Genomic DNA, 12,194 nt, shown 5'->3' on the forward strand with positions numbered 1-12,194 from the left:
TCCTGAAAAGGGTATGAGAGCCTTCCTATTTTATAAGCCCGAGTACTGTAAATATAAGGGAAAGTAGTCAATAACAGTTATTCAGCACAGGAATGCAGCCAAGAAAAAGGATACAAAGAAAGACAACTGAAAACGTACAGCAGATCAGTCTACTGCTGTTAGCAAGCTCTGCAGCAGTGTAGCCAAAGACAAATATATCCTGTGAAACCACAAAGGACATGTTCTCCAATAAATTAGAGGTTGAGTGTCGTGCTCTGGGAAGCAAATCATACTATCATTACAGGTGAACAGTGTTTTCAAGGGTGTAGCGATCAATAGTAGTGCGGCAAGATTTTTTTTTTTTGCAGTATTTGCAGAAGTTGGCAGCTCAAGTTAACAGCAACATTACAGAGTACAAAGCATTCTTTTTCTTTCCAAAGCTACACTAACAAGTGCGCAAATATGTGATCTAGGCTACCACTGATAGTAGTAAGTCACATGAAAAAAGTCAGCTTGCTAGTTACCTGGTTCAAATGAAATCATGAATTAAAGTTAAATGGTTAAAGTTAACTGCATGATCATGCATGATTGCCATCTGTATTACCACTGTGCCATTTACATCCCTTGGATTCTACTTTTTGAGCATATCACTCATACACCATTTAATATGTGGTTAACTGACTACAAGCAATACACAAAACCAAGGTATATATGTTTTCCAATACATTGTTTATTTTAAAACTAAACGTATGACCCCCATATGCTGTCCCACATGGAGTCGGCAGGTTTCTGTGACATCAGCACAATACCATAAAAAGACACTTCTGTCATGAGAAGACAACCCATACACCAACTTCCCAGCTAAGTCAACTAGCTGTGTTACCTTTATTATAAATACAACAAACAAACAAAGCTTTAATTACATACAATGTAATAATAAATGTACGGCAGTCAAATATCTAGGCAGGCATTACGTAGGATGTAATACATCCTTATAAACCATCTTAAATGCTAGCAAAACCTAGCAAAACATCAGATATTACAATACACAAACAAGTCAAACAAAGAGGAGCCTGTAATATCAGTGTTTTTTCAGTTTGGCGACAAACATGGGTCCCCAAGTCCTGCCCTTCTCTGGGACAACTAGGATGCCCAATTTGGAGTTTGGATCAAAGGTGAAGTGGTGGGAGAGGGAGCGGGCCAGCTCTCCCAGGCCCTGCAGCTCCACGTTGGGACAGGAGGTCAGGATCCTCTCCACCACCGCGCTGTTTTCTGCACGGGAGAGGGTGCAGGTAGAGTAGACTACTGTGCCCCCGCGACGTACCGCCGCCAGAGCCGAGCTGCACATCACACGGACAACAGCAGCAGGAAAAAGGACCGACAGGTAAAATCAGTGCACAGGTTTTCTACTTCCACGATACTGTACCTTGATATTAAAAGTCTGACTGCGTTTCAAAGTAGAACTGCTGGTTATGAAGCTACTCCAAGATTGTTTGTTCAAGCTTCTTATCAGAATTGATTAAATTTAGTCTGGTTGTTTATGTTTCAAAACACTATATACTTTCCCATCAACCAAGCAAGATGTAAATGAAGCCCTGTCTTTTTTTCCTCTCTCACACAGCATACAAAGTGTCCAACCCCACTGCTACCCCACCTCCCTACAATGTTGTTCCGTCTACTACCTGGCACGTCATCTATGTTCTCCAGCATGGTGATAATCTGTCATAAAAACACAGATATATTTCTGTCTTAAGGGAATGTACTTTAAGGGAATACATATAGAGAAAGGGAATTAATCCCTTCAGTCTTCTGTACTCTAATGGGGTTTGCTTCAGGATTTAATGGACTCTGTTACTGTAATCTATACAATCTATTCTGCCACTCTGTGAACAGGGGACATGGTCCCGTGTCTCCAATCTGATAACCAGTTAAAGTGGAACTTAAACATTTACCGTTTAATCTCATTATTCCTCAATGGACGTTTCTGTCCATCTATTAATCTGTGAAGAATTAAATTACCTGTGCAGTATATTCCTCTAATCAAATCGGACCAGGAGGTCACCTCTGCTAATTCCCCATACAGCAAATCAGTCATGTAGTTAATACTACTGTAAAATGGTAGAAACGGACATGCAGTACAACGCTGCATCAATATGGCTTTCAGCATTTCATAATTAGGCAACAATGAACAGCTACTATTCAGCTGCAAACGACAGGTAAAACTCAGCGAGCTGATGGAACTGATGGAGTCAGTGAACTCAACCATAGTTAAACTCATTACAGTCACATTAGGTGGATGGGCTGGAATACCTTGTTTGTCTAAGGTAAGGCAGAGTTCTGATCGGTAAGTCACCACCTGCCAGCTGGATCTGTAGGATTGTGAGGGTAGTGTTTTACTCATCTCCTCTGATGATGTTTGTGTACACGAAGTAAAAAATGTTGAAAGTTCAGTATATAATATGGCCTTCTCCTTTTGTGCCTCCCTGTGTTCTCCAAGCTTTCAGGTGTCAGTGGAGATGCCAAGTCAATCTTTGGTTTAGTATATAGCCATTTAAAAGGCTTCACAGGCGTCCACACTGTGTAAAAAAGCCGTTTCATTAAAAGAACAGTCACCTGTTTGTAATCACTCTAGTTCCAACTAATGTTGCATTTGCTGCATATTGACAATCTATGCAAAGTACCATTTTATGAGTTAGTCATTCCACAGGAAATGCTGATGTGAAACAGTCATTTCTGAAGAACCAGGATTTCAGTGTCATTTCAGTCTGTACAGCCAGCAACATCAGACTTAATATTACTCCAAATGCACCTTACAGAATATGCCACCAATTGAATGAATAAGGGAACACTGAAGCCTGTGTTTCTACACAGCTTTAGAAAGAACCATGAATGGGGTTCTGAATAGCCTGGAGGGTTGGAGCAACTGCTTTGCTACCCTGTTTCTCCAGGAAGGATGTTCATTCATTTTTAAGAGGATATTTTTACACAATTAGGAAAATAAGATTAATCATGTTTTCTGAAGAACAACAGCAACAGTCGGGCTATTTTTAGGGCCCCACAGCACCAGGCCCGTTGGGCTTGGGCCCATTTGGGAGGTGAACCGCTCCAGCAAGGCTGCCCCGTGCACATGGCTGTTGGAGGAAGGCTTCTTCCTGAGCAGACGCTGGCACTGTTAGCCAATTTTATTTTTAGATTGGAGGGGAAATAAATCCAATAGGAACATTTATATTCCTTTGCTCTAAAAAGGGAAAAAAGTTCTCTTGTTGAAATAAACACACAGTTTTGTGCGCTGTATCATCTGCACTGCATGCAATTGCTATTCTAAGTGCTATGGCTAATTGTTCTGTGGTGGAGTGGGCAGCATGCAGCCAAAAGTCAGGATTAAAGCAGTGTGTATATAGCACAGTGCTTTGTAAAATTTGACTCTCGAGGGATAAAAAAAAAAAAAAAAAGTTGAAAGTCGAATCAGCAAAGGCGCATCAGATCAAATGAAAACCTCTGACCAAGCAGCGTTTCTAATGTGAACAATGCTATCTGCACCGGTTATGTTAAGAAATCGACTGACACGAAAGTGCACACCTTTCAGCATGATTGCTCAGTGTAAAAGAGCACGGAGACGCTCTTGATCCTCCACGGTAAGTCACGAACAATATTATGATGTAGTGGACTGATTTCACAAGCTCAGCACCGCCGCTACTTAGATAACTGGGTGCAGAGCGAAACAATTCAGGCAAGTTTGCATGGCAGAGATATCACGCATGCCTTTCAGAAGAAAGATGCCCCCACTTAATGCAATGACATTGTGCTCTATGCACCTCAATTCAAACTCCTAAGTGTACCTCAGACCTTGTGTGCCAGGACAGCTAAATTGGCTCTGGGTGGATTCAAAAAGGCAGATTTATTTAGTTTCGCTCACGGTTTAAATTGTTTTGCAATAACAGGCAAATGGAAATGGTGTTTTCTTATTGTCTACATGGGCGCGCTGAAGCGGTAACTGTTCATCAAACACCTATATGATTGCCGGGGCTGAGAGGAGTAGCTACGTATAGTACACGACATTCAGCTAAACTTAGAGGTCACACAGGCACTGCTGAATGTGATCAGCTAGTTCAATGGAAATGCGGGTACAATTAATCATGTATATTAGCGTAAATATCATTTCCTAAGATCAGCAACGCATATGTCAAAGCTCATATAGAATATTAATATGCTATTTGTCAACTGATGTTCTTTGAAACAAAAGTAAAAATACAATTAACAACAGTTCGCTTATTTGTATGCTTTTTCTCCTGCACTGCATGGAAACATTACTGATGGTGGACCATTAGAGGACAAATTGTCAGGAAAGATATATATTGTCTTTACCCAGGCCATTTTTAATATGTGGTCTCTTAGCCAAGCATTAGCTCCACAAAATGGAAATGCAATCGCGTGACCTTGTGCAGGCCCTGCATGATGTATATACAGCTCTGTGCGGGCGTGGAGCGGGGGGGAACGCTTTTCCGCATAAACGCTTCCAGGGGTGCGAACAAATATGAACGGCCCGACAAGGAGTCGCGGGTGAAACAGACTGGAAACGAGCCTTTGTGCTCAGCAATTTATGTGCGACATGAAACGGCAGGACCTTGGGAAGGGAAATGAAGGGCACCATCTCAAGAAAAACCACCAAAGAGGCTGTGAAAAAACCACCAGGCTGAACGGGACACTTGGCATTCAGCGACTATCGCTACCACACATTCATAATGATCTCTTCATCTACTTTGCTCCACTAAGTTTCTATACATTTCAATTTAATAATTAGTTGTTAAGAAATATACTGTATTGTTATTCTTAATATCATTCAAGTATTCATAATAATATGAACAAAAATGTAATGATACTGCATAGGGACAGTACATTTCAGAGTACAATCTCTAGCAGATTTAAACACTTGAAATTGAATAAAAAGAAGCTGGCTTCTGAGAGGAAGCAGCAAATGTCATTGCTAATGCGCCATAAAATTGTTCAAAAACTTTCTGGCATGAACTTCTACAGATTCCAGTGTGTGAACGCTTCCAAATGTACCTCACGGGATGAGGTAGCACTGCTCTCATCCGTACACGTTTGAATTACACATGTGTACTGCGATGACCGTTTGTGGTCAGACTGTGAAAACCAGACACAAGGGTTCAAAGCTGCTCCTGCACGCAGCCTGTACTGAACTGCAGCCGAAATGTTTGGCATCTGTGATTTTTACCCTCTCCTTTTTACTTTCCCACCTGAGGCGCTGAGCAGTAAGGAGCGAGTTCATTAATCAATACGGCAGAAATCCTTCAAATGCACCGCATGTGCTTTTATGTCTCAGGTTCATAACCTGGATTCTACCCGTCGGATGCCGATCTGAGATCACTTGCGTTTTTTACTTCCTTTTGATTTTTATTTTTATTTTCCCCCCTCTGAGTAAACAGGGAACCCAGTGCACAGTCTGCAGGTGACAGAACGCTTCAGCAACCCATCTGCTTGTGAGGCTTAAGAGGAGCTGTGCACTTCTCCCCGCTGAATGCTGCTGTCTGAGATGTCTTGTCTTGTTCCCTTACAGGCAGGTTACCGGCAGGGAAGGTCAGGAGCTGGTCTAGAAGGCTTAGACCCACTTCATGTGTCACTAGTCACCATTACCTATGACAGGTCTATGCTGGGTGGACTTAAGTAGCACTGCGTAAGGGCTGCAAAATGATCAGCACACTACATTACACAATTTATTATCTTACATGTTTACATATAATCCATTTATTTTGCTGGATGTTTCTTGAAACAATTCAGGTTAATTCTACACTGTGTTGACTGTGATGTGGATTCCTTACTGCTACACACACGGTATTCCTTATAATTATCATGTTAGACTCAAATCGAATTGGAGATTAAATATAACTCAGTTTTCTGGAAAGAGCGAACAAGGCATTTGAAAAAGAGCCCTGGGGAAAGCATTTACTTGAATAAATGGAGCGCATACCAATTCAATGGCCATTAAAAAGCAGGTCTGTAAATGCTCAGTATATCTGACCTAAAACTTCAGTCAAGTTTTATTTCCTCGTAGATCCTTCCTAGATGCCTTTAAGTCAGGCTATCAAATCCCTAGTGAGGAAGGTACATTCCCTTCACGCTTATCGTCCACAAAGCAGGGGATAACGCTGACTATGGATACATCTCTGATGAGGACACTATTTGGCACTCAGTCAGTAATTGCCAGGGAACAGATCAGACTTTTATAATGCAGTGATTTGCAATGGTAGCTCCACATGCCTCTGGGGCTTTCTGGCAAATCTGTCATCACTTGATCGAGGGCAGTACAAGTACTCACAATGCCACTTCATTTTAAGGGTCCCGCAGAATAAGCTCAGCTTATAATGGCTGGCTACATGCCTGATACTTACACAATTTCACCTGTGGATGGTCAAAAAAACCAGGGGGATCTTTCCTTTTCACCCCCTGTCATGTCATACTCACACACAGCGTGTCTGATAGGAAGCGGCTTCGTTGTGAGGTCACGTGACGCACCTGAGGAGCTCTGTCTGCAGCTCGGGGAGTTTAGCTCTCTCCTGCAGCCGGAGGGCACCTTGCTGGGGGGCCGCGAAAAGCCAGCTGCGGTCGTTGGAACAGGGGGCATCCACTAGCACCTGACAGGGGCACAGAGATTACAGCACAACTGGGCTCATGGCAGTTTTTGTTTGGATCACAACTACCTCCCCTGTCTGATGAATTACCACAAATTCTCACTGCACAGTGCACCTGCTTCAAACAAATGTCCTAGGTTAAAGTTAATGATACAAGTGCATACTGGAAGCTGAAAGCATCTGAAAGCATGGTAATATCTAGTGACACATGAATAACAGGATGAACTGACTCTGCTTTACAGGCAATTCATTCCAGAACAAAAACACTCCACTGTTCCTTGGCCAAAATCATCACCAGTGAAGCTACAATCAAAACTATATACAACTGTTCTATGGTAATGATTACATAGCCTTTTAAATTACTACACTGCTTGTATGTAATGTTGCTCTTGACAATTACACATGGAAACTATTTATGCAGAAAATTAAAAACGTACATCACATCCATGTTTCCAGCAAAGGAGCAGATGACAATGAGTACAGTAATGAGAAGTAATGCTTCTGTTGTTAAACCCTGACTCATTCTGACTCTAGTGCTAAGCTCTTCTCCCAGGGCATGGGCCTGGATTACTGTACGCCCTCCACAGAGACACTCATTAGACCACGCGTACTACACTTCAGTGGAGCTGCTTCTTTGAATAGGCAATTGAACAGCGCTCCTTTTTGTGTCTTAATTGTGTTTGTTCTTTCCCTATTACCAGACGCATTGGCCGGGCAGCTGTCTTTGTGTAACAGGGGAGAGCTTCCACTTATTGTCCGTTAACACAACAGAAATGCTTAAGAGGCAAATTGACCCTGCTACATGCCGCAACAGAAACCAAAGGAAATGGAGGACACAGCAGAGATAATTGTGCCGTTGTGATGGAGCGCGGGGGCTCTCCCCTCTGTGGATTAAATCAAATTCTGCACTGCGTGAATTTGACAGGTTCTTTCATTACAGGGATTAAGCCTGGAGGTTCGTGCAGAGTGATTCATCTCATCTTAAGAAGCGTTATCTTATCAGTCAGACCGCAAAAATACACTAGACATTGCCAAAATATGATTTTAAGGTTTTTTTTTTTTTTTTTAGAATTTTATAGTAGCTCTGAAACTAAAAATAATGATAATGTAAGCAGCATGCAGTGGTAACCTGACAGCTGTCAACTGGCAAAAAAAAACAATCCCAGTTAAAGCACAAATAACAAATGCATACACACAGATCTACAAACAACATCAACAATCCCTCACTACACCAACGGAACCCCTATTACATAAGAGACGTTACTTTTTCGGCTGACACCTTTTTCCACAGAACTGACACTTCTTATTTCATAATGAGTGTGTTTCATAACCCCAAAAAAACTACCGCTCATGACACTATCGGTAGGCAAGCAAAATCCACCGAAGGTAAGTGAATATAGCAGAACATTCAAATATTAAGGAAATGAAAAACTTGAAGTCACAACATCCTTACACAGCAGCTCCACCTGCTGGACACAAACAAAACACATAGAAAAAAAATTAATGACCTTCAAATGCCTCTGGTGTTGACACCAAACTGAACAAATAAGGAGTTATATCCTAAGTGTTCAAATCCATTTTGTAGGGTGTTACATTCTACCTGAAACCTTAATGCACCCATGAAATAGCTTTTTTGGTCAGACAACCTCTTTGCTCTTAGGAACCACTCAACCTGTTGGAGATATACAGCTCTTCAACTGTCAATGACAAAGACATGAGTTGTACATCCAGCAATACAGTATGAACTACTAAAGAATAACAGTCTGTTTTATATCCATTTTAATCCACAATGCCACATCCTAATGCGAGTACGTTGCAACTGAGCGCTGCGTGTGACATTTGTCTTACTCTGATTTCTGAATAAAGGTGCTGCTTGGAAAGGTTTTGAGTGACCAGGGTATTACACCATTCACCATGGTATTAAACTACTCACATGTCAGAGTCATTATTTATATACAGTTTTGTTTGTCAGGGTTTACAATGTGCTGTTGCCTGACTCAAAAGTCTGATAGGGAAAAACTCTTTAATACTCATTAACTACATCTCTCCCCCCTCCCCAAAGGCAAGGAATAAGATGGATACCAGTGTTTTTTTTTTTGGACATTTCTCTTCACCACAGGACTAAAGGACAGTGACGCAAGCCTGTCTGACGGAATCTATCCCACCACTTTACAAGGGACAGCGCAAGGGCACGGGAGGTAATTTGTCCCTACCTTGTCATACGCGCCTGCTTCGATCTGCCCAAAGAGTCTTCCATCTAGATTAAACACCGTGACGGCATCGTTTAGGGTCTGCGGAATGAAGGACTCCAGAGTCTCTGCCAGCCACTTCCATCTGTGACAGTCCAATTCATTGCAATGCAACAGTCCTGAAAGACAATGGTACTTTGCCACCCCAATGACAATTACCCGCACCCACCACGCTTGCCAGAAGAAAAATGCACATATCCATCTCACTTCTTACAGGTAATATGCGTCTTGCAAAGTGGAAAAAAAAATGATTTGTAAGAATATTTATAAACAGTTCTTACAAATTATTCTTACAAAGACAACAATGGACATCCTGACACATTATATATGACAATCCTCATTTATGAAACTATACATGTGTAACTTACTTCATTCTACATATTTATCATACGATGTAATCGGTACTTTACTGGCTATAGTACATAAGACACTGTGCTAAGGAAACAGAAGCACCTTAGTTCTCATGCTGCAGAAACCTTACACCTGTTGGTGCAGTGTAGTCACTGGAGGCTATGACACATAGTTCCTACATTCTTTCACATACACACTCTGTAAAATGGCCACTCTCTCCCTCACATATACATACACTCACTAAACAGAACCTAAATCTTCTCATATATGCACAGTTTCATACTCACAATCGCTCACTATCTTGCTCTCTCACACACATAGTCTCTCTCATGCTACACAGTATCCATCCTTTCTGTCTCTAACCACATACCCAGTGAATAATGCCCATTCTCTCACATACATACACACCCATGCAGAGCTACACACATGTACATGCGCACACGCACACACACACACAGTAGTTCTGTCCAGTTCTTACACAGACTAGTCATCATGCATGTTACTGACGTCACTTAGCTCAATTCACCCTGCTGAGGCCACCAGTTAGGGCATGGGAAGCTGAGGATGATGTGGGGTTAAAATGCCAGGAGGGGCTCCAGTGCACTCTGAAAGACCTGCTTTGTTTTCAAAGGTGTTAGAAACTCATTCTGCTAAATCCCAACACACAAGAGGCCTAATAAAAAATAAATACCACGTCTCTTATCACCAGCACGCAGGCTGAGCAGTGGCCGCAACATGTTTACTCCCTGAAAATGTGTTTGCTTTTAACTCAAGTGGACAGGGGGCTCTGGGCCTGATTTTACACAAAGGGATTTACCGCCTGGTGTTTGTGTGTGCTTTACATGTGATCCCTTTAAACAATAGCAAAGCAAACATTAAGGGTAAAACAAAACAGGGCAGGATTTGTCCAGAGTTGAACAGGAGTCCAAGTGTTGTCAAGCCTAATAAACAGCCAGTGAGCCAATATAATATGTAGAGGAAAGAGTGCAAAGTGTGACGCATTACCTGGGGTGGCACTCTGGAGCACGGCCACGGCTTTGCCACCAGGAGCAGAGCACAGGTCAAGAACCCTGTCCCCATCCCTCACCCCCAGGGCCAGCACAGGGAGCAAAGAGGCTGCGTTCAGGAGGTAGTACTGTTTGAGCTGGCCCGGCTGGTGCTTTTGGGAGGGGAATCTAATGTGGGACTGGTGCACAAAGCACTGTAGGGAACCAGAGTCCTGGGGCAGGAGGCTGGAGTAGTCTTGCGTCTGGAGGAGCTGCGTAAGCTCTGACGACTCACTAAAGCGATTCAGCATCACGCCATACTGCCAACACCGAGGATCCAGGAGCACTTCCCTGAGAAACAAGAAGAGTCGTCAACCACTGGTTTATACTACAGTTCGACACCGTAGCGACAGGGGGCGACCTGAGGTGCTCGTAGTTCCAATACTTAAGAGAATTCAAATATCCAAGCAAAACGGGAGGAAAACTCAGGATGCTTTGCTTAGTTTAACACATCTGCGTTATATGTAGACATGATCTTTGACAACCTTGCTGTTGTCCACAGTTGACCGAGTTCTTCACTGTACTGCTTGTCGAAGTGGTCCAGTACGAGTTTGCACACCTGTTTCCGTTGTCCTGACTTTACCTGGATGGAAGAAAGAAAAAAAATTAACGCTAACAGTCCTTAGTTTTGAGCCATGTCAATCCATTTAGACTAGCTACGTAATTAGAAAATCAACTTCAGTTATGTCGCCTACTAGTGAAGTAGTTAGCTAGTGCTAACTAGCCACCCCGGCCTGAGTATTAATGCGATTGTTGAACAGGCAAGGCAAGACAAGAAAGCTACGCAAGTTATGTTTCTACTTTATCCGGCACGATTGTATTTACTTTGTCAGATACTCGTTTATTTATACCATTACTTCACGTTCCTCACAGATAGGCTATCGCTAGTTATATTCATAGGACTCGTTGACAGTAGCTATCTGTTTCCTACGTAGAAAATTAGTTAGGGTTAGGATTAGATTAGCTAGTTTGGCTAGGTTAGCCATCTTGACAACGTTGTCCAGGCACTCGAATGACTGGCGGGCTAGGTTGCTAAGACACTCAACTGGTTTTCGTCGCCCTTTCTCACCTGCTTGTTTTGAACTGTACATAATTTGTTCGAAGAGACTTTCAGGTCTGGAACATCTGTGTTGTACCCGAAAGACGCGATTGTTTTCACGTGTACAGAGATGCAGAACCCAATCCACTTGAGACAACGTGTGCCTCTCGAGCACACAACTCCGAACATTTCAGGAAATGCATGGATATAAAGAAGCTTAAACGCTGTATTCAAGTAAAAATGGGTTTAGTTGATTGTACATGGGGTAACCTAACATTAGCCAACAGACAACCGTGCGCTCACAGTCGTCCCGTCTAATATTTATGTCCTCCTCCCTTTGCCAGCAACTGTAAGGTTCCGGTTGTCCGTTCTGACGGAACACAGCTAAGAACTCAACAACGGTGAACGCAGTAGCAGTGCCATCGCATTCATTTCATTTGAGCTTTGTAATACAAACGAAAATTATAGTATTCGAGTGCAGTTAAAGTGAATACTCTTCCGCAGTCCTCTGAAATAATCATGACACATGTAATTTGTTTGGAAAATAATGCATGTATTTAATGTTTCAAAAAAGCAGTTTACAATGTACATTCGCTTTAGTAACAAAGAAAAAAAAATCGTGGTAGAAAAGTGACTGTATTTAAATCCAATAAATAAGTACATGTAACAAAGTGTACACACGTGTGTAGGCCTTCATACCGACCAAAATAATAATGTGTGAATCACAAGAACGTGTGTATGATAACCACTGAACTGCAGAAAGAAGCCAGTTATTTTAAATGCTTGCATGCAAATAAGACGCTTCGTAGTGCTGACTAAAAAAATGAAACCACTTAAGTATCCTATATTTTCGTATTAAAAGCATATACATTTCCGAAAA

General features: G+C 42.2%; 1 protein-coding gene across 2 annotated transcripts; it reads right to left on the minus strand.

Moving 5' to 3' along the window:
- Window positions 1–738: 738 nt before the first annotated feature.
- On the minus strand, window positions 739–11,616 carry nsun3 (NOP2/Sun RNA methyltransferase 3). 2 transcript variants are annotated; one of them, XM_036540501.1, is made up of 6 exons: window positions 11,345–11,616; window positions 10,761–10,858; window positions 10,235–10,566; window positions 8,843–8,997; window positions 6,514–6,632; window positions 739–1,319 (listed from the first exon to the last, which is right to left on the minus strand). In XM_036540501.1, exons 1-6 carry the CDS (start codon window positions 11,501–11,503, stop codon window positions 1,061–1,063), a joined length of 1,122 nt encoding a protein of 373 aa, XP_036396394.1. In that variant the 5' UTR covers window positions 11,504–11,616; the 3' UTR covers window positions 739–1,060. The 2 variants fall into 2 exon arrangements, with proteins under 2 accessions (XP_036396394.1, XP_036396396.1); XM_036540503.1 differs by having other exon boundaries at window positions 11,322–11,454.
- Between the last annotated feature and the right edge of the window lie 578 nt (window positions 11,617–12,194).

Source organism: Megalops cyprinoides, chromosome 11 (genome assembly GCF_013368585.1).
Source record: "Megalops cyprinoides isolate fMegCyp1 chromosome 11, fMegCyp1.pri, whole genome shotgun sequence".
Taxonomy (NCBI): Eukaryota; Metazoa; Chordata; class Actinopteri; order Elopiformes; family Megalopidae; genus Megalops; species Megalops cyprinoides.

Coding starts and splice junctions, on each gene's coding strand:
- nsun3 (XM_036540501.1), bottom strand. CDS start 11,503: ATGTTCGGAGTTGTGTGCTCGAGAGGCACACGTTGTCTCAAGTGGATT. Junction 8,998..10,234: donor GCTCCAGAGTGCCACCCCAG/GTAATGCGTCAC, acceptor ATTGTCTTTCAG/GACTGTTGCATTGCAATGAA. Junction 1,320..6,513: donor CTGCAGACAGAGCTCCTCAG/GTGCGTCACGTG, acceptor TGTGATGTGCAG/CTCGGCTCTGGCGGCGGTAC.